This window comes from Hyaloscypha bicolor (genome assembly GCF_002865645.1).
Source record: "Hyaloscypha bicolor E unplaced genomic scaffold K444scaffold_55, whole genome shotgun sequence".
Taxonomy (NCBI): Eukaryota; Fungi; Ascomycota; class Leotiomycetes; order Helotiales; family Hyaloscyphaceae; genus Hyaloscypha; species Hyaloscypha bicolor.
Genome location: NW_020194557.1, coordinates 46,359 through 66,072, shown reverse-complemented (window position 1 = coordinate 66,072; position 19,714 = coordinate 46,359). Strand labels below are relative to the sequence as shown.

The following is a 19,714-nucleotide window of genomic DNA, read 5'->3' as shown; positions in this document are numbered from 1 at the left end:
CGCTAAAACGGTCTGGCGCTAGCTCCAGCAGAGAACCAATGGCTCCTTCCACTCGCGAACTTTTTTTTTGCAAAGCTTCGACTCGAGAAACTTTGCACAACCAACACCTCAGGAAGAGCAACGAGAAGCCTCAATTCAAAATGGGTGTCTTCGTTCTCACCGAAACAAGTGCGGGCTTTGCCTTGTTCAAAGCCAAAGATAGCAAGATATTCAAGAAAGGAGATCTTTCTGCCGATGTCGAAACAGCGGAGGGAATAAACGGCCTGTAGGTTCAATTGTCTTTCATTCTCAGTCCTTCAGCTTTTATATAGGATTCTAATTGTGTTCGGTTGTGCAGTTTAAAGTTGAAGCATTTCGAGAAGTTCGATAGCGCAGCGACAGCGCTCGAAGAGATTGCGGCTCTCGTCGAGGGGAAGGTTTCACCCATGCTAGCTAAGATTCTCGACACACTTAAAGATGAGAAGAAAGCTTCATTAGCAGTGGCAGACCCCAAGTTAGGGGTTGCAATCAACAAGCTGCCTGGATTGACCCTCAACCCCATTTCCGATTCCACTACTTTCGACATCTACCGTGCGATTCGCGACCACCTTCCGTCACTCATCCCCGGACTGCTCCCCGAAAACATTTCTACGATGTCCCTGGGCTTATCGCATTCGCTGTCACGACACAAGCTCAAGTTCTCGCCCGATAAGGTCGATACGATGATAGTTCAAGCTATCGCTCTTCTGGATGACTTGGACAAGGAGCTGAACACATACGCAATGCGAGTGAAGGAATGGTATGGATGGCACTTCCCTGAGATGGGCAAAATCGTGAACGATAATCTGGCATACGCTCGAGTTATCTTGAAGGTTGGCATGCGCACAAACTGCTCAAATTCAGACCTCTCAGAAATCTTGCCGGAAGAAATCGAAACTGCTGTGAAGGCTGCAGCGGAAGTGAGTATGGGTACTGAGATCACCGAAGAAGATTTGGATAATATTCAGCTTTTGGCCGAGCAAGTCGTCGGGTTCACAGAATATCGGCAACAACTTTCCAGCTACTTGACCGCTCGCATGCTTGCAATCGCACCGAATTTGACCGAATTGGTGGGCGAATTAGTCGGAGCTAGATTGATTGCGCACTCTGGATCGCTCATGAACCTCGCAAAGAGCCCTGCTAGTACCATTCAAATTCTCGGTGCTGAGAAGGCGTTGTTCCGAGCTTTGAAAACCAAGCACGACACACCGAAATATGGCCTCATCTATCACGCATCTCTTGTTGGACAGGCTACCGGAAAGAACAAGGGCAAGATCGCCCGTATGTTGGCAGCAAAGGCAGCTATTGGTCTTCGCGTCGATGCTCTTTCAGACTGGAGTGCTCAGGGCGAAGGAAAAGGAGATGATGTGGATGAGGAAGAACGATCCGCCCTAGGTGTTATTTCACGAGCCAAGATTGAACGTCACCTGAGAGGTCTCGAGGGAAAGCCTCTCTTACCAAGAGGTGTCGCGGTCGGACCAAATGGCAAAGTTGTCTCTACGCCAGGCAAGTGGGAGGTCAAGGAAGCACGGAAGTATAACCCGGATGCTGATGGACTTGCTGGTGATGAGCCGGCTGCGATCGAACCCGTCTCTGAGAAGAAACCAAAGAAGGAGAAAAAGGAAAAGAAAGAAAAGAAGGCCAGGAAGGAAGAGGAAGTGAAGAAGCCTTTGATCGAAGAAGTTTCCGAAGATGAGGACGTCGAGATGGCTGATGGAAGCGCTAGCCTTGGTCTTGCACCTCCAAACCTGAACGGCACAAAAGCAAAGCCTATCGCCAACTTAAAGAAGGGAAACGATGCGCATTCAGATACTCTCTCCACCGTCTCCGAAGACACTCCGGAACCTCCCGCATCTCCACCATCGAACTGGCAATCATCGATCCTTGGTAACACTATCGAAGCCAAGAAAGCACGCAAGAAGGAACGTCATGAACGCCGCCTTGCGCAGGCTGATGAGAAAGCAAAGAAGAGAGCATCACGAAAGGAAGCTGAAGCTAGACGAGCTGAGCGGGAGGAGCGACGACAACAGAAGGCTGCTCAAGAGACAAAACGAGCTTCCGGTTCCACAGCTGTTCTGCCCACCGAAGACCCCGATGTGAGGCTTGCGGAGGCGGCAGGTCTTAGTCTTAAGAAGTATAAGAAGAAGATGGCAAAAGGACTGATCAAGATCAACGAGGATGGAACGCCGGCCGTCGTTAAAAATCAGAAGAAAGACAAGGCTGCGGAACCCATTACCCCTGAGAGCAGTGGCAAGAAGCGGAAACACGAAGACAGCGTCGAGAAGTTGGAGAAGAAAAAGAAGAAGAGCAAGAACTGATCGTCATCTGACTTTCATTCTGTATCATAATGCTTCAAGTTCTTCAAGATTTCGCGGCGTCGTGTTGGGTGTTCATAATCTGGCGTAAAGGCGGTGGTTGTCCGGGTACTTCTTTCCAGATTCATGATCGGAGGCGTCGGATGGTGCTTTTGCATTACATAAAAAAAACCGCAATCCAAATGACCCGTTTCCAATCCCAAGTCCTTCCACGGCTGCCTCGTGTTGCCATTGCTGTGATTTGTCATTACTGCAACCAGCGTTGCTCTTCCCATTCTTGCCCCAAGGGCGACACAGAGCCCAGTTAAACATCTGGCATCATTTGGTCTACTGCATCGTAATCCATTTATAGTCAGTATCCTACACAGCAGTAAACAGCGCGCTCCCCTATGGCTGAACTCTCATCCACCGAATGTCCATTGCATGCCTCCGATCAATAACTTCTGATGATCGCTTAAAGACAAGAGAACAAGTAACGCCTCTACCCGGTATGTATGTCTCCACACAAAGCCATTCTATGATCAAGGGCATGGAGAACAAGCGTATTTTGGCTTAAGGTCCTCTCTGAGTCTGAGGGTTAAGATGGATTTGCGTAGCCTGGGTGCACGATAGAGTGTTTTCGGGCAGCTAGATATTCTCATCGGCCTTTTGCAAATGTTAGCTCTGCTTGACCAAGAGTGTCTACCTTGCACATACCACATACCTGTTCGGTCCGTAAACTTGAACCTTGGCAATCTCTTCCTGAACCCGCACCATTCGCTTCACAGGATCTCCAATCTGTTGCTGAGTTGCTTCATCATGGAATTGAACTCTCTTTTTAGTCAATACTGTGCTCCTCTTGAAGTTTTTGTCGCGTGCAGCTACATGCGGATCGCCGAATATAGCCTCGCGGGGGAACTTGATCGCGCCTTGGAATTTGGCAATTTTCCAGATTTGGTCGCGTGTTGTTAATTCCAATCCGAGCCAAAGCAACTCTTCCGGTTCCTCCTTTCTCTTATTATCGACTAATCTGGCCGCGTCCTCGAGGTAACCCATTCCCTGGTCGAAAGGGACAATCATCGCCATCACCTGGATGGTCTCGATCTTCAAAGCTGTGGTGAGGTTTGCGGAGTTGATCAGCTCTATGCATAGTCGGTGACAAAGCTTAAGGTCTCCGTCAACCATCGCGATTTGTGCCTGTATTCGTGTTAGGCTGAGAGTGATATTTGGAAGGGAGGAGAGCTTGCCTTTCTGAACTTTGCAAGAAGCATTCCTTCTCGATCTACTTCACGCGCCTTAGGTGTGACTTCGGGAGTAGTAGACTTGAGCATGTCGTTGAAATCGATGACTGAGGAGGAAGGCGGGGTCTCGATCCTGCTAAAGCGGATGTGAGTGGCGCCCCCTTGGACTTCTATGACGTGTCGTTTGAGAGGCATCTTGAGATATCTTTGCTTGTGGTTGTCTAGAACTGGAATAGAAGACTCGATGGAATAAATGCATCGATAAGGCTTCAGCTCCGCATCGGAGTCTTCAGGATACTCTAGCCGAGACTACGAATACTCCGCTTGAAGGCGGAAGCGGAGAGAGGGGTTGGGTAATCAGCCGATGGGGTAACTCGCGAAGCCAAATTTCAGAATAGAGAGCTTGAGTTCTCAAAATAAACTCTCTCCATGGTGCCTGGGAGGAGTGACTTCGTCGAGGCAGTTGAATTGACAAGCATGAAACCAGAGATCGGAATTTTATTGTGTTCCTTTACAATTCTCTGGATGTAGGAATGGCAAACCAAGGAAGGGCTCTCTTTTTTTGCAGGACCCAAAGGGATTTGTCATCATAAAAGCTGGTGGAACCGGACAGTTTGCTGCATTGCAAACTTCTGAGTTGTGGGCAGAGACTATTGAAGCATGAATCGTAGGACCCGGCATGAGATCTAGACTTCAACCTGCTCCTCAACGCATGCTGCAGACGTGAAAATTCGATTCTTTTCCACTCTCCGGCTGCTCAAGTTCTAGGCTGAGAGATGTTGTCTTTGTCAACTCAGTGTACCGAGGAGAAACGCTGTCGCCACAAGCACACGATGCGGCCGCAGGGGTGGCCCTCGCTAAATAGTCCAACTTGTAGTAAGAGGGGGAGGAAAGATTGAGCGCACTAGTGTGTATTTCAAGCCTTGTAAAGCCCTTAGGAAGTTTTCAAGGAGGAATAAAGTGAGGGCCAAGGTTACCAACGAAAGTCCCAAAGAGGAATAGGGCGAGAGGCAGTGGTAGTGCGAAGTGCAATGAAACTCTTTGAATTGAGGCCGTGTCAGAAACAATAGAGTATGCGATAAAGTAGAAGCGAACCAAGACAATGAGAGCATCATCTAACAGTATCTTTACCACAAACTCTTGTCCTCTTTAGACATGCTTTAGTATCTCGATACTTTAATTCCCATTGGTGCACATGTTCAAGATTTTCCTTCCCCAGTTCGAGCATCATAGTTCAAACGGATTTCAGCATTTGGATTGGTCGAAATTGTCTTGTGAAGTCCTCCTATGGCTCTAGTGTGAGTAAATCGACCTTGCCTTTGGATATCGGTTTTGAGGCTCTAATGATGTTGTTCAGGGGTTCAGGGGTTAGCGATCTCGAAGCGACTTCGAGGGAGCCGAACACGTGGTTGTGGTCGGCATCATGAGTCAGTCCAGAGCCGAGTTCACGCTAGAGCGAGTCAATACAAAATTTCAAAGGCCGCCGCAGCCTTGCTTCCACCATCACACCTCGACCATCAAACCAACATGGCGGGCCGTAAGTCAAGATCGCGCTCACCACCACCTGCCCGCGACGGACCGTCAAGGAGACGAAGCAGATCGCCTCGGAGACGTGACGAGAACGACCACATTCGAGACAATCGAAACCGCCGTGACAGACCAAGAGGCAGCGGAGGCTTCAAGTGGAAAGAAAAGCGCAAAGATGACCGTGAAGGAGGAGAGAAGAGATTAGAACGAGGCTACAGGAACAGATCACGGTCGCCTCGACGAGAACGACAACCGGAGAGCAAGGGCGCATCAGTGGAAGACAAGTTCGGCGTGGCAGACAAATTTGGACCGCCTAAGAAGAATGGGGAGGACAAGAGCGCGGACACGAGCAAACCACCAGAGCGTGCACCGGCTCCTGCTCCAGAAACTTCGCATGGAGAGCCTATGATTATTGTGCATGTTAATGACAGGCTGGGAACAAAGGCTGCTATTCCGTGCTTGGCTTCAGATCCGATTAAGTTGTTCAAGGCGCAGGTGGCGGCGAGGATTGGGAGACAACCGCATGAAATTTTGCTGAAAAGGCAAGGAGAGAGACCGTTCAAGGATCAGTTAACTTTGGAGGATTATGGGGTCAGCAATGGCGTACAGATCGATTTGGAGATTGACACTGGGGAGTAAATGGATGAGGAGTTGCATGAGTTCGGCGTTATGGAGAGAGGGTTTTCAAAAGGCACATCTGATACCAGCTCAACAGGCTACAATAAGAACCCCCTTTCGACTCTAGCTTGAATCCGAAGAGCTCTCTGATACTATTGGATCTGGATCTTAGTGTTGTCTTCCGTGAGGCTGTAAACTTTTTCTTATCGATAAGCTCCCCTGACAGCTTTAATTTCGACCTCTCCAAGACGTCGCCTCTCCCTCGATGTCGACGCCTCCCCATACCTCCAAGCCACGCAAGCAGCCATGCTAACAGTTGCTCCTCACCTCCGTACTCGGAGGCCCTCTCCCACAACGGTCGAATACACCGTCTCGACCTCGCCCCCTCCTACACTCCCCTTACGTCTCCTCCTCGGCCTCACCATCCTCCTACGCGTCACAATCGGTCTCAGTGTGCTTCTCCTCCTGTATTCCAAGTTCCTCCTCTCCGACTACTCCACACCTCTCGAGCCCTACTCTTCACGACCCCAGCTACAATCCAACGCCTTCATCTGGTACCTAGCCTACAACCTCACCACCTCGCGCCTCGGCGCCCTCTTCACCCACCTCGCGACCCTCACCCCACCCATCGTTCTACTCCCCGCCTCCTTCACAATCCTCTACCTGCTCTCTCTCCGCCTACACACTACTGAATCTCTGCTTGTTCTTCGCGGCCTAGGAATTCAGACCTCTTCGTCGTCATCTACGTTCCTATCTGGCTCAACGACAAGATTCATACCGACGGAGAAGATCCAGGATATCTTTGTTAATGAAGCCTTCCGAGGGTTTGAGGTGAGGTATTATTTGGTTGTGGTGGTGGAGGGGGAAGAGAGTGTCGTGGTTGTTTTCCCGCGGTTGTTACCGAGAAGGCAGATTTTGGAGACTGTTTGGAGGGGGGTCAGGGGATGTTTGTTTGAACCCGAGGAGAAGGCGGGGTGAAAGAGTAGGGCTTACACGAATTATGGCGTTATATGGACAAAAGGGATGACTAAATCTCCCACCTAAATCGTGATATTAAAGATGATGGGGGATATCCGATTTAGCAAATGGCAGTTCCGGATGATCTGGTCAATGAAAGTTATGGAAAAGTTAGCTTTGATGGGTATCCGGTTCTACTATTCATCTGCATCTTCAGCGATAGGCGTCTCTCCTCCAGAAGATTTACCTAACCTCCTAAATCCCTGCAACTTCAAGTCTTCAGCACTCTCAAAGCCCTTCCGCACTGCGTACTTCTCATTAATGACATCCACGGCATCCATCACCGGCTTCTTCATCACAGGAATATAAGTACCCTGCAGCCTCGGGACATTCCCACCATCAAATACCTTCTGACTTTTGCTCCCTTTCTTCCCATTCCCCGCTTCCAACTCCTCTACCCTGTTCCCCTGCCTGGACACAGTATCAACCAAACTCGCCGCCAACATCTCATCAATCTTCCTCTCTCTCCAAACCTTCCACAGATCATCCATTAAGCCCGTAGTTCCATATTTTGCACCCCCAGCTGCAGGACCATCACCAACATGCAACCACTGCATAGCATCCTTCCTCTCCGGATCATCTTCTCTTGGGAAAATGCAATCCCAGAGCACAAGTGGCGTATCTGACGCCATCTCATACGTCGGCCTCCTAGGGTTCTTTTCCACATCCAAAAGCTCCGAGACAATAGAAGGCTTTTCCAAACCCTGTCCAACCAAGAACAAGATAGAAACCATACACCGTACCTGGTGCCACAAAAATGCAGATCCATGCAAGTTAAACGTGTAAATCTTTGGATATACCTTTTCCAAACTTCCGGAAGGGACAAATTCCGTTCCATTAACAAAACCCAACTCATTCGTCGAGTCCTCCACTTCCTCAATATCCGCATAGAACATCCTCCGCTCAAAATTACTGATCTGCTTCCCAGCATCAATCTTACAGAAATTCCTGAAATCGTGTAGTCCTTCGAACATTTTTGCTGCTTCCCTCATAGCAGCTATATCCAGCCAACCATCTTTCACTTTTGGGGAATTTGAGGAAGGGTGCTCCAGATGGTGAGGAGTTGGTACGAAGGCTGGCTGCGTGAAGAAATAGCGGTAGCGGCGTTCGCGGCAGGAGAAGCGTGCTGAGAAGTCGAGTGGTGGTGCTGGGCACCAGGCTAGGATTCTGATATCTGGAGGCAGGAGACGGTTCAAAAGGGAAGGATAGGGAATTTCCTGCCCAACAGGGTCGAAGTTGAGGGTCTCTTCCAAATCCGGATCGTCAAGTCCAAGAGATTCTGAAGGAAGGCCCTTGGATTTAGGTCTTGACGGCGCGAGAGCTGGAGACGCCATCTCGACAGCGTTCTCTCGAGGGAGAGTGTTAAATTCGTTCGCGGCCGGGCCCTTCTCTACTTCCTCCGCGCCCTCGGCCACAGCTCCCTTTTTCTTCTTCGGCAACGGCCTATTACTCCTCACCCGAATCCCAATAACCTGTCCAAAAGCACTCACCCCTCTATCAGTCCTTCCACACTTGCTATACTCACAACCCTCCCAATTCACCTCCCCAGGACTCATCGGATTCGCTCTTTGCGGAAAGATCAACCTCGCTTTATTCAGCGCTTTCCAGAGCTCCTCTTCAATGGTAGGAAGAGGAGTGGTTTGGTTGGAGTGGTGCTCGAATCCGTTGTAGCGTTTCCCGAGGTAGGCGAGCTTGAGCGCAATGAGACGGGTGTTGTATTTTGAGGGGTCGAAGACACGTTCATTGCGTGGCTTTTTCCAGGATTTCTTCTCTACAGGAGGAGGAGGTGTAGATATTAAGCTGTATCCATCAGCATTTGGAACTGGGATGGAGGAGGGGGGAGTAACGAGACCTTCGATTCTGAGCCTTCAACTCAGCTTCAAGCTGTGTCACGCGCTGAATTAAATTCTCCTGGCTCCAAGCACTATAATCCATCTTTTCACCAGAATTGCTCTCCATTTTCGAGGTGGAAGATGAATGCAAAAGAGCGCGTGCTTGTTTCCTGGCAGCAATATTCTTCATCCAGCGACGGCTTCTCGACATATGGAGGTGAGTTCCTGCTGTATGTGTCACTTCCAACCGTCTCAATGTTTTGGGGAGCAATGGCCGCATGCCCTCGTGGACTCACACCCCAAGTGTTGTCGAGTCATTTCTTCAAATTCAGGGACGAAATTTGAGATGAGGTTGTTATCACCACGTGATAGACGATAAAGACTTCCTTTTTCGATTGTCAAGCAGGGTTATTTTCTTCATCAGAAGAAGATTATGAGTTGGCATGGCTGATCCTCCTGAAGTTACAATCTTACTCTTAGGAGATACAGAGGTTGGAAAGACGACATTTTTATCGTATGTGTCCCCCTCCGTTCGCTGTGTGAACTCTTTTCATGCACCACTACCCCGCCTCATGGTGTGCACCCTTGCTTTGATTTTCACTGCTTGAAACTAAGCTCACATGGATCGACAGGAGAATAAGCAAAGGCTCAAGTTCCCACTTATCCAAAGAGCCCATAGCAATCCTCCGAGACAACGACCAACCCTTCATCTTCGACATCTCATTCTTCAATCGTCCCTACCGCTTCCAGTTCTACGATACTGCTAGTCCAGAAAACTGGACTTTACTACAGCCCGATGTAATAGTGCTCTGTTATGACCTCTCCTCTCGTCTTTCTTTAATTAACATTCAGCGTGTGGTACGCTCTCTTTTCCTTACCTTGCAGCTTCCATGCTGAGCTGAACTTCGCAGTGGCGAAAAGAGACGACCCGCTTGTTCACCTCCGTCAAAGAACTCCCCGTGCTTCTACTGGGGCTCAAGAGAGACTTGAGAAGTGAAGAAGACCCAAATGGGATTATCTATCCTCAGGAGGGCTACAGGATCGCTCAGGAGATGCGCTGCGATAGGTATATGGAATGTTCTGCTGTTTCGGGTGAGTTAGTACATGAAGCTTTTGAGGATATTTGTAGGACAGCAGCGTTAGGGACGAAGAAGGAAGGTGGAGGGTTAAGTGAGGGAGGTTGTGGGGTTATGTGATTGGATGGTCTATGGGTGAGCTGTGTGGCTTGGGCATTGATCGCTTCGATATTTTGGGACATTAAACCGTTGATGATGAATGGAAGTCCTTTAACTCCATTCGTTACACAATGCTCTCCACCTGTTATCATACAATTATCCCTACCCCTTTCTAGTTATGCAATGAACCTCGTCTGCTTTCATACTCCCCTGCTATGCTAGTGCTCCCAACTTGTACTCATACACTCTCTTTGTCCTCCATTCGATATGTAATACTCCTCACCTCTCATCACCCACGCCTCTTTCCATCAGCCATCGTTCAATTGTACTGATAAGAAGAGGTGCCGGAGTACTTTGCAGATGCAAATCGGATGCCAATACAGTCCCATCTGAATGCGCCGGCCTCATCTTTAGGAGTCCACGCAAAAACCTGATAGACAGGCGCATCCTTAGTGGGACAGACAACGAACCCTTGGTTATCGAATGTCAAAGTGCCGACTCCACCATCAGATGTCTGAGGAGCGTAGTTGAAGGTTGCTCTCTGGGCATCTTGTGGAACGTTGGCGGAGTGTACACCGGTATAACCCAAAGCACCACCAGAAGCGACGTAGACTTGTTGACCGCCTGGGACTGCAACATTCATCGACATGGTGCCGTCTGAGTTGTATGCAAAGACGGTAGCATTGCCATCTGCAATGCATCAATATGAGAAGGAACAATGAAATGGGGAAGAAGTCATACACTTCGAGCAGTCAAGGTTCTTCACCTGAGGGCAATAAGAACTCGTTGCCTTATTGAGGTAGAATCTCTGGCCGCTTGCACTGATTTCTCGAAGGTGGACGATTTCGACGCCAGTATGGCTGGAGATCGCGGTGAAGTAATTAGGGCTCAATTTTGCCGCGGCACCTGGCATTGCGGCAGCAATTGTTACAAGAGCAGAGACGATTACGGCTTTGGTGGACATTTTACAAGATTGTCCGATGAGAGTTTGGTACAACGGTAAAGTGAAGAGTGTGTAGTAGTGCTATATTGATGAAGCAATCGATGAAATGTGTGTTGTTGATGAAGCAGTTGATGAATTCTGTTGTTGGTCGATGATGTATTGATGAATAAGAAGGAAAACGAAGAGAGAAGGAAGGTTTTTAGATACTTGGAGGAAGGAGGTGTCTGCTCCTTCCTGTTCAACTGCCGTTCTTGTCACCTTGTGGCAGAAACGACTGTGGCTGTGGCTTGAGGCTCTTTTGGAAAGAAGTGCCACGAGACGTCGTTCTATTTTCGGTCATCCGAAACTAGCTTATGACGAAGGTGCATTTCATAAGTAAGCATACCGTAACTCGTGCTGGCAAGCCTTGCTGAGAAGAGCGACTGCTGCCATGCCTCCGTTTCTGTTGAAGTGAGCCGTTTTAGAGCTTTTCTCTGAGCTTGAGATCTGCAAATGTTCTAATGATAGTTGCGGCCCGAACAAGCGTAGTTTAGATGCTTTTCTGTCCTTGCTCCTTGGTAGACCGTATCGTATATAATACGAGCACGAGCCTGAACGTCATGTGTCTTGGTAGGTAGAAAGGTTCGTAGCACCCGTAACGGTAAATTGAATTTTCATCGATGGTAAATCAGAAAGAGGATATTTGGATTTGAAATGAATGTCTTCTTCAGCATCACAGAAAACCGGCATGACCACCCACAGATCACTTTCAATTGAACGCCAATTTCAATACTCTCCAAAAAAAATCTCTTATTTTCTAAAGTGACCACGCCATATCCAGCACTTGGGAAAGCGTTCGGTGGAAGCCAAAATATGACTTGTCTATGTCTTCCAGAATTCATTGGAAGTCGGTATGATCCGCCAAAGCGGTTGGTGGGTATAGCAACTGTATCAAGGACACATGGTATGCGAGGCGCGAAGCTCACGACCCAGATGGCCAAGTCCCATTAATTTCCTGAACGCCAAAGAATGAATGCTGACCACTTGAACATACGAGACTCCCCAGAAACGCCTGCTTCTGCTTTATTGAGCCAAGAAAAGTGTACTGATAGATTCTCCATGATGCACACGGCGGATTGCCTCGGCGAAGAGTCCGCCGACCTCCAAAACTTCCAGCTTGGGACACAGACGGGAATGGTCATCCTGAGGAACGCTGTTGGTCACGACAACCTTATCCAATGCCGAGGCATTGATTCGGACAATAGCATCGCCGCTGAACACGCCATGGGTGAGCAAGGCATACACTTGAGTTGCACCCTCTTTCTTTAACAGCTTTGCAGCGCGGGTGATTGTATTGGAGGTATCGGCCAAGTCATCAACAAGTATGCAGACTCTCTTTGCAACATCTCCCACAAGCATCATAGTGGCATTTTGTCGGTCTGTGATACGGGTGGGCCGACGTTCCTAAGGGGATATGAGTTTGCGCAAGTGAAGAATTAAGGGAAGTTTTACCTTGTGGATCAATGCGAATTCCATATTCAGGTCATCCGCAATTGCTGTCGCCCTCTTTGCGCCACCAGCATCTGGACTAACAATAACGGCATCCTTGTAGTCAGGAATCTTTGTTCGGATATAGTGTTTCAATAATCCTTTTCCGTATAGATTGTCCACTGGAATGTCGAAGAAACCTTGATATTGAGCGTCGTGGAGATCCATGGTGATGATGTGATCAGCTCCAGCACAAGTCAAGAGATCTGCCACAAGCGTTCCAGCCTGGGCAACCCATTGTTTATATCCTGGCTTGGCCTGGAAAACACTCTTGGCCTCTTTGGTAAGCATAGAAGGATCCATATCATGAGTGGTAAACGCAGGACCTGTCTGGGAACCTGAAGAGCTGCCGCGACCTCGACCATTCGTCAATGATGACGTGGAGTCAATCGTATCGGATCGCCGTGGTGGCGTAATGCCATTTGTGTACGAGTTTCCATTTTGTTGCTCAAGAGAGGTCTTGACCAGCTTTCTTTGTAGTCCCTCCATACCACTACCATTGCTGAGACCAGCACTCTGGGGCTGGCCGGGGCCAGGAGTAGAAGGGCGGCTTTCGAATGTGAAGTCACCTCGGTTGACTTCTGTAGGAGCCTTCGAAAGGGGAGCACCAATCTTGTTATAGGGAAGGTCGGGTTGTCGAGAGTAAGGGAACAAAGGGAGGACAGCAGTGACTCGCTTTGCGGATCCTGTCTTGCAGGCAGAGATCATAATGCAGAGATCAATGAAATTGTCATTGACCTTACCACTTCCAGACTGGATGATGTAGACATCTTTGCCTCGGACTGAGTCCTGAATCTCGAGGCGGCTTTCTCCGACGGAAAATTTACTCAGAATTCGATTGCAGGGAGGGACGCCGAGTGTATTGGAGATGATTTCGACAAGAGCGGGATGGGAGTTTCCCCCAAGAACGACGATATTACGAACCATGCTGGAATGCCGGGACGAGGCTGGATTATGGTGTGATTGAGGCTGGAGATATCCTTCGGTGGATTGCGGGATATTGGAGAGTGGGCAAAGAGCCGCGGCAACAAAGAACGAGGGGTCGAGATATAGGGCGGGGGGAGGGATGGCGGTAATGAAAGGAGGAGGGAAGTAGATGTTATGATGAGGGAACGCGGCCACGTTGTTCTTGGAGTTTGCAGTCCATTTGAGGAGGCGGGTGGTTCGATATCAGAATTTTATGTTTCCTTTCAAAAGATTCAAGGGCAAGTAAGGTTTGCAGAGCCCAGACGCTAAAACGACTTAGCTAGGCCGAAAACGGCCTGGCTTGCGTAAAAATTTTGGTGGGGTGCAGTAGGCGGTGGCAGAAAGAAAAGACTTGACATCTCGATGTTCGAAGCTTGACATTCCGCGTCACTACTGGCAATATATTGCCGAAAGATGAAGATCCTCGAAGCCCAGTCGGCCACGCTGACCAACTATGAAGTCTACACGCATTTGACGGAGCAGCGGGCAAGATATGCGAAGAAAGAAATGCAAGGGAGGAGGCCGGGGAACCTCGAGACCGTTGTCAAAGAGGTGTGAATCCTCCGAAAGCAGTAAGAAGTCTCAAGCTGAGACAGGGATTTTCTAGCTACTTGACTATTTCCATGAAGCTCCCTCACCTCTTGGATCGAAGCCATTCCCCTACAATGAGCACACTATCCGAACCCTATTCGAACGTCTCCGACCATACGATTTCACTAAGGCTGAATTTCTCATGATTCTCAACCTGAGACCTACCAAACCGGAAAACCTGAACACAATTGTGGAGGAAATGGAGGGAAGATTTCCGGGAGAAGAGTTGCAGTTGGAGATATGTGAGATTATCACCGAGGTCTTGGGAAAGCCGGATGGAGAAGCTGAGCGGCATGCCATGAGTGAAAATGCCATTGAAGCTAGGAAGGAAGTGGAGAGACAAGGTGGCGAGAATACAGAAATGGAGGAGTAACTGATGGTGCAGTTTCGTTTGGTAGACGACTCATGGTTGGAGTTTGGGATCTTCAGCATTTCATGGGCGTTTGTTGGGCTTTCGGTGTGATACCACTTTTTGCCATATGTTTGATTGCTTTTCATTTTGCCCGGAGGTCAGAGTTGATGACACATTCTATCCTCCCCTCTCATAGTCATACCGTCATATCGTGGTTGCCCTCAGGCAATGTCGTGACTCTTTCGCCTCTGACTTTAGTACTTATAGGCATGCTAATCCTGCTTGACGGCGAAAACCTAACAAAGACATGTGCCCATATCTTGTCATGCTGGTCTCCTTCCTGTCTTCAGTTTTACAATTGCTTACTTTACATTTGCGCTCTTGTTGCAGGTCACCAAGCCCGTATTTTGAGAAGCGCAATGTACGAGGAGTTCGTGAAGACTTGCTTATTTCTTGTCATTTGGCTTATTGCTGTCAAGGCCTATGCTCTTTTGGACATCGTCGGAAAATAGATTATTAGTCGTCCAGTTTAAGCTTTGTTACGTCCAGCCTTACTTTTTCATTGTCACACAGGCTCTATGACATTCAGGGACAAGCACATGAAATATGCCGCCAGTGTTAGCCATTTGGGAAATATTGGCCATGGTTTTGTCAGGCATTTTCGGTGTTTTAGATTTTCTGATGGTTGGCTTTGGCGTGCCACTCCTACATCCACAATGATCGTGGTACCCAGAGTGGCGAAGAATTCCCGGCTTGCTGGTGCCTTTTATCTGTTTAATTGCCACTAGAAACTGTCTACCCCCCCCCATTTCACAGGTGCCAGTTCCCATATATATCATTGATCTTGGTGCTTTACTCTTTCGTGAATCTACATATTTAGACCGGCAGAAGAAAGTAAAACCTTAATCCTCAACAATGTGAAAGTGGTATTCTATCCAATTCTAAATCAAATAGGTTTAAAAGAATACTTAGAGGCCTGAGTTTGACACATTACGTTGTCTTCCAGAAATCTTCTAGCCGCCACCTTAATTGCTTGCAACACTGTTGTGCTTAGAGTATACTTGCTCCCTATTAGTGATAGTAAAAAGTATATCCTCACTATTCGCCGCCCACATCCACAAGTGATATTAGGTGATGCTCGCTTTGCACCATCCTCTCAAGAAACTCTTCAACACCAAAAATTTGTCTCTCTCCAATATCGTACCGAACTAAAAAGACACAAAAAAATCATTTGGCTTCAGAAGGCATCGAACCTCTATCTCCAACTTAGCACAACGTAAGACAGACCCAACAAGCAAGCAAAGCAAACGCTCAACAAACCCGACAGACCCAACTAACGATAGTATTACAAGAGCAACATGTGGTTGGTATTCTACCCATTGAACTACAAAGCCTTTGTTTTGGTTTTCGCTGAATTCGGCATTTTGATTTATTAAGGAAGGCCTGGAGACCGACGATACGCGGGATAGGGGGCGGAAAGAGCGGAAAATGCGCTGTGATAGGGTGTTGTGAAGAGTGTAAGAGAATACTTAGGGCAAAGCATTGTTCTATCTTCACAGGAACATTGATTCACACCGTAACCCAAAGGTCCTAGGCATTACCTAATGCCATGAGTCAGGACATCTTGCACCCATTTCTCATTGCTGTAGTGTTGATACGATTTTTGAGCAGTTACATGAGTCACAAAGCTGGTATACCTTTCCCTTTACAACATAGGGACTATTGCACATGCCTCCACCTTCTTCACCTTGACCTCACAGAAGCCGGTATATACTGGCTTATCCAAGATTAATGCGAGTGAGTGCTTTCTGCTTTAAAATTCATCAAGAAGGCATTATGTATAGGTCTTCGTGTCTAAACAATGTATTTACTGCATCAACAAATGTAGCCGAAATTTGATTCAGTGCGCTAAGTCGGTTCAGTACATTATTTCGATTCAGAGGATCGCCATGCGGGATGTTGAAATATTTCTACACCTTGCTCATAGCCTCCTTGTCTTTCTCTTCAGCCTCTGGGAATCCATGTAAGAATACGAGACATATTGAATGACTTTGATAACTTCCTGATGATACTGGATTCTGATCAGAGTCATCAGACAAAAGCAGTTTCTTTACTCATCACAAGATTTTTCATATCCGCTCATATAAATACCCCAGTTCATTGAAGATGTTGAAGTGCTTGGATGCTCTGATGGCGTGGCGGAGAGTGAGGCAATGTATTATTTATCGATCTACCACTTGATATTCCGTCATGAGCGAGGCCAGGATGGTTTCAAGAAGTCTAGGATAGGCTAATCTTCATAAGCCTTGAAGTCTCTTCCTGGGATATTTGCCAGAACATAAGGGTGCTATCACACGAAGCCATCGTCACCGATATGAACTGAAGCTGAAATCAAGATGTGTTCAGAACTACAAACATCTTACTGGTATCCCATACAACAAATCCTTCTCTAGCGCCATGTAAATGCCAAGATTCCTCCAACGCCAATTTTCCGCCCATTTCGCCATGTACAAATCACTTTTCCGAGGCCAGAACCATCTTCTCTCTTTCACTCTTCCTCCGTTGATGTTGCTTCTTCGTATGTTTCCGCTCGTTCTCCTCTCTCCGCTTAATAGCCTTGAGCTCCTCACCCTTGATCTCGCCAGCCTTCTTGACCACCTTGGGAATGTGCCTGTGTCGCTTGATCCGTCTAATTTCTGGCATATGTGCGTATCTTTCTGATAGAGCTTCATTGTACTCCAATGCTGTTCGTTGTTTTGCAGATTTGATTCCTCCTCTGTTCGAAGCTTGAGCTCGCCACAGTCTGATGTTCCCGTCGTCACTTCCCGAGAGAATGAATTTAGAGTCCGGCGTAAACTTGACCGAGAACACTCTCTGCATTCTCTTCGTATGGTAGATATCTCTAGAATGGCCTTTCATCCTGCTCCATAACCGTACCGTGCGATCATAAGAAGCACTAACTAGTTCTTCCCCGGTTGGTGAGAACTCGACATCCATGACCGCAGCAACATGATCCTTGCAAACATTTAATGCTCTGTCCATCTTCCTCATATCGAAGACGTAGATATTATGATCTTCCGAGGCGACAGCAAAATTGAAAGCTTCCATCGGATTCCAGGATATCGAGTTCGAGGCAAAGTTCAGAATCGTTTTCTTCACCGGCATCGATGTTCGCAGATCGTAGAGAACAATCGACCGATCAGTTGCAGCTGAGGCTAATATCGATGTCTCGATTTGATTAAATCGAACTGAGGTTATGGTATCGGTTGACGTGGGAAAGTGTAGGACTTCGGGCGGTGCGTTCTGCCTTTCCAAATCGTAGATCGAGATAACTGACGAGGCAGCTGCAAAGGAGTTCGTTAATCGATGGTGAGATAAACTCGTAAATGCATTGGTTCCAAGCCAGGTTGCTGCCGGCGCTGTCCCGGATGGTGTATTATATGGATCGAATAGTTTTATCGTTCGGTCCGCAGCGCAGGTAAGTAGTTTTTGATCCCTCGTCCATGACATTCCCTTTACAACATTCTCATGAGCCTGGGCATTCCAGATTTCCTCTCTACTTGCCAGATCCCAAACTTTGACAATGCCATCACCGCTCCCACTGGCGAATCGTTGAAGTGAATTCGGATCTTTCGCAAGCGTATACACCCCGTCAACGTGACCTTTTCCAAGCTGGGCAATGAAGGGAGCAGCAAACATACGCTCCATTTTGGTTGCATTGAGGGCCTTGGTATACTCTCGAGCCCTTTCGAAAGGATGAAGGGAAGGGTCAAGATTGCGGGGTTGTCTTTGGACATGCGACCCAGGGGCCTGGGCAGACGACGAGGGTCTGGAGAGAGCCTTGATTTTCTAAGACAAATACTCATTAGGCTTCAAGTCAGAAATATTTAAGACCAAGTGTGCTTACCATTTTCGCTGTCAGTTGTTGGGTGGCATCTTCATGAGTTCTTTGCTAAATCAGTCGTCAAAAAATTCCGGGAGGCTGAACAATTTCCTGCAGGGATTAATTAGCGCCGTCCGCAGCCGCGTCCAAAGCTTCCGCCTGGGCCCAAACATTTTCCCCCTTCATAAACACTACATCCATCTTCAGCATATCAAGATGGCTCCAGCGAACTCAGCGAGGATAGAGGAGGCGAAGGGGTTAACGAAAACAGATCCGAGGAAAGCAGAGGCTCTGTACAAAGAGATAATCTCCAAGCCTCCTTCAGTAACATCAGACGCCGCTGTACGGGAATATGAGACCGCGCTGGTCAGTTTAGGGGAGTTGTATCGAGATGAAAAGTGAGCCGCCGCGGAATGGCAAATGGCCGGTTGAGCATTGCTGATGATAATCAGGAAGTCAGATGAGCTGGTGGATCTGGTCACCACGAGTCGGACAGTGTTATCCTCGTTTGCGAAAGCAAAGACAGCAAAGCTTGGTATGGATTGACAAAGAATGCATCCGTAAAGCTGAGATGCTGACTATGAGTGCTATAGTCCGACAACTGCTCGATCTCTTCCATACGATCCCCGATTCCACCGATACCCAAATCTCCGTCACGAAGTCGTGCATCGAATGGGCCACCTCAGAACGTCGGGGATTCCTTCGACAAAACCTCGAAACCCGTCTCGTTCAACTCTACATGACCAAAGCATCCTACTACGATGCTCTGACTCTCATCAACAGTCTGCTGAAAGAATTGAAGCGTCTGGATGACAAGCTTGTGCTCGTTGAAGTCCAACTCCTCGAATCGCGCGTCTATCATGCTCTCGGAAACGTAGCTAAAGGTCGCGCTGCTTTGACCAGCGCTCGAACATCTGCAGCGTCAGTCTATACACCGCCTCTTCTCCAAGCAGGACTGGATATGCAATCCGGCAAGCTGCATGCAGAAGACAAGGACTTCAACACCGCCTTCTCTTATTTCATCGAAGCTCTGGACGGATACCACACTCAAGATGAGCCCGAGAAAGCAACTGCATCACTCCAATATATGCTCCTCTGCAAAATCATGCTCAACCTCGCCGACGACGTCAACCAGCTCATGACATCTAAGCAAGCCTTGAAATACGCCGGAAAGAACCTGGAAGCTATGAAAGCTGTCGCTCGTGCCCACTCGAATCGCTCTCTCGAAGAGTACGAGAAAGCCCTTGATGACTACCGCCACGAACTCGGCAGCGACCCCTTCATCCGCAACCATCTCCGCCGTCTCTACGATGCCATGCTCGAGCAGAACCTTATCAAAGTCATCGAGCCCTTCTCCCGCGTTGAAATCGAGCATATTGCCAAGATGGTCGGACTCGATACGCAACAAGTAGAGCGAAAGCTCAGTCAGATGATTCTCGACAAGGTGATTATTGGGGTTCTGGATCAGGGTGCAGGATGTTTGATTATCTACGATGAGACAGAGAGAGATGAGGGATACGACTCCGCATTGGCGACGATTGAGAAGTTGAGCAGTGTGGTGGATGTGCTTTATACCAATCAAGCTTCTATGCTTGAATAGAGAGCTCCGACCGTGGCGGGAACTCGCAAATGCACTGTATACTAGAGACGCAGATCAAGGCGGAATGAAAATCAAATGAATGACTGGGAGGACGTTGCTATCCAAAACGCTTTCTTTCGGTGACTTCAAC

The 19,714-nt window shown here is 48.2% G+C and overlaps 10 protein-coding genes and 1 pseudogene across 11 annotated transcripts; 6 read left to right on the top strand and 5 right to left on the bottom strand.

Moving 5' to 3' along the window:
* Positions 1-79: 79 nt before the first annotated feature.
* Positions 80-5,719, top strand: K444DRAFT_586610 (putative nucleolar protein 58; the record flags this gene model as incomplete). The annotated part of the gene is made up of 4 exons (XM_024877984.1): positions 80-265; positions 338-1,841; positions 2,034-2,302; positions 5,224-5,719. The coding sequence occupies exons 1-4, from the start codon at positions 141-143 to the stop codon at positions 5,717-5,719; spliced, it is 2,394 nt and encodes a 797-aa protein (XP_024738777.1). The 5' UTR covers positions 80-140.
* Positions 5,720-5,861: 142 nt separating this feature from the next.
* Positions 5,862-6,764, top strand: K444DRAFT_357460 (uncharacterized protein). Its single transcript, XM_024872145.1, has one exon. It carries the CDS (start codon positions 6,005-6,007, stop codon positions 6,674-6,676), a length of 672 nt encoding a protein of 223 aa, XP_024738776.1. The 5' UTR covers positions 5,862-6,004; the 3' UTR covers positions 6,677-6,764.
* An 88-nt stretch (positions 6,765-6,852) lies between these two features.
* K444DRAFT_525297 (pseudouridine synthase) lies at positions 6,853-8,674 on the bottom strand (the record flags this gene model as incomplete). Its single annotated transcript, XM_024874434.1, has 2 exons — positions 6,853-8,515; positions 8,568-8,674. 2 exons carry the CDS (start codon positions 8,672-8,674, stop codon positions 6,853-6,855), a joined length of 1,770 nt encoding a protein of 589 aa, XP_024738775.1.
* A 308-nt stretch (positions 8,675-8,982) lies between these two features.
* K444DRAFT_558523 (P-loop containing nucleoside triphosphate hydrolase protein) lies at positions 8,983-10,086 on the top strand. The gene is made up of 3 exons (XM_024876829.1): positions 8,983-9,061; positions 9,180-9,405; positions 9,459-10,086. The coding sequence occupies exons 1-3, from the start codon at positions 8,991-8,993 to the stop codon at positions 9,741-9,743; spliced, it is 582 nt and encodes a 193-aa protein (XP_024738774.1). The 5' UTR covers positions 8,983-8,990; the 3' UTR covers positions 9,744-10,086.
* K444DRAFT_662060 (uncharacterized protein) lies at positions 10,042-10,912 on the bottom strand (the record flags this gene model as incomplete). The annotated part of the gene is made up of 2 exons (XM_024886651.1): positions 10,464-10,912; positions 10,042-10,412 (listed from the first exon to the last, which is right to left on the bottom strand). The coding sequence occupies exons 1-2, from the start codon at positions 10,684-10,686 to the stop codon at positions 10,042-10,044; spliced, it is 594 nt and encodes a 197-aa protein (XP_024738773.1). The 5' UTR covers positions 10,687-10,912.
* An 815-nt stretch (positions 10,913-11,727) lies between these two features.
* On the bottom strand, positions 11,728-13,119 carry K444DRAFT_642147 (ribose-phosphate pyrophosphokinase-like protein; the record flags this gene model as incomplete). Its single annotated transcript, XM_024884704.1, has 2 exons — positions 11,728-12,108; positions 12,157-13,119. The coding sequence occupies 2 exons, from the start codon at positions 13,117-13,119 to the stop codon at positions 11,728-11,730; spliced, it is 1,344 nt and encodes a 447-aa protein (XP_024738772.1).
* Positions 13,120-13,572: 453 nt separating this feature from the next.
* Positions 13,573-14,122, top strand: K444DRAFT_525772 (uncharacterized protein; the record flags this gene model as incomplete). The annotated part of the gene is made up of 2 exons (XM_024874478.1): positions 13,573-13,710; positions 13,766-14,122. 2 exons carry the CDS (start codon positions 13,573-13,575, stop codon positions 14,120-14,122), a joined length of 495 nt encoding a protein of 164 aa, XP_024738771.1.
* Positions 14,123-14,157: 35 nt separating this feature from the next.
* Positions 14,158-14,986, top strand: K444DRAFT_611086 (uncharacterized protein). The gene is made up of 2 exons (XM_024879880.1): positions 14,158-14,206; positions 14,369-14,986. Exons 1-2 carry the CDS (start codon positions 14,185-14,187, stop codon positions 14,611-14,613), a joined length of 267 nt encoding a protein of 88 aa, XP_024738770.1. The 5' UTR covers positions 14,158-14,184; the 3' UTR covers positions 14,614-14,986.
* A 347-nt stretch (positions 14,987-15,333) lies between these two features.
* Positions 15,334-15,495, bottom strand: K444DRAFT_t17 (annotated as a pseudogene). Its single transcript has one exon. The product of its transcript is annotated as a tRNA-OTHER (tRNA).
* A 783-nt stretch (positions 15,496-16,278) lies between these two features.
* On the bottom strand, positions 16,279-18,044 carry K444DRAFT_586597 (WD40 repeat-like protein). The gene is made up of 2 exons (XM_024877983.1): positions 18,009-18,044; positions 16,279-17,950 (listed from the first exon to the last, which is right to left on the bottom strand). Exons 1-2 carry the CDS (start codon positions 18,009-18,011, stop codon positions 16,616-16,618), a joined length of 1,338 nt encoding a protein of 445 aa, XP_024738769.1. The 5' UTR covers positions 18,012-18,044; the 3' UTR covers positions 16,279-16,615.
* Positions 18,045-18,200: 156 nt separating this feature from the next.
* K444DRAFT_627912 (PCI-domain-containing protein) lies at positions 18,201-19,584 on the top strand (the record flags this gene model as incomplete). Its single annotated transcript, XM_024882862.1, has 3 exons — positions 18,201-18,382; positions 18,437-18,519; positions 18,578-19,584. The coding sequence occupies 3 exons, from the start codon at positions 18,201-18,203 to the stop codon at positions 19,582-19,584; spliced, it is 1,272 nt and encodes a 423-aa protein (XP_024738768.1).
* Between the last annotated feature and the right edge of the window lie 130 nt (positions 19,585-19,714).

Excerpts from the sequence above, each read along its gene's own strand:
- K444DRAFT_357460 (XM_024872145.1), top strand. The coding sequence starts at position 6,005 with ATGCTAACAGTTGCTCCTCACCTCCGTACTCGGAGGCCCTCTCCCACA.
- K444DRAFT_558523 (XM_024876829.1), top strand. The coding sequence starts at position 8,991 with ATGGCTGATCCTCCTGAAGTTACAATCTTACTCTTAGGAGATACAGAG. Across the intron at positions 9,062-9,179 it reads GGAAAGACGACATTTTTATC|GAGAATAAGCAAAGGCTCAA; the intron begins GTATGTGTCCCC and ends ATGGATCGACAG. Across the intron at positions 9,406-9,458 it reads TAATTAACATTCAGCGTGTG|TGGCGAAAAGAGACGACCCG; the intron begins GTACGCTCTCTT and ends TGAACTTCGCAG.
- K444DRAFT_611086 (XM_024879880.1), top strand. The coding sequence starts at position 14,185 with ATGGGCGTTTGTTGGGCTTTCG. Across the intron at positions 14,207-14,368 it reads GGGCGTTTGTTGGGCTTTCG|GCATGCTAATCCTGCTTGAC; the intron begins GTGTGATACCAC and ends TAGTACTTATAG.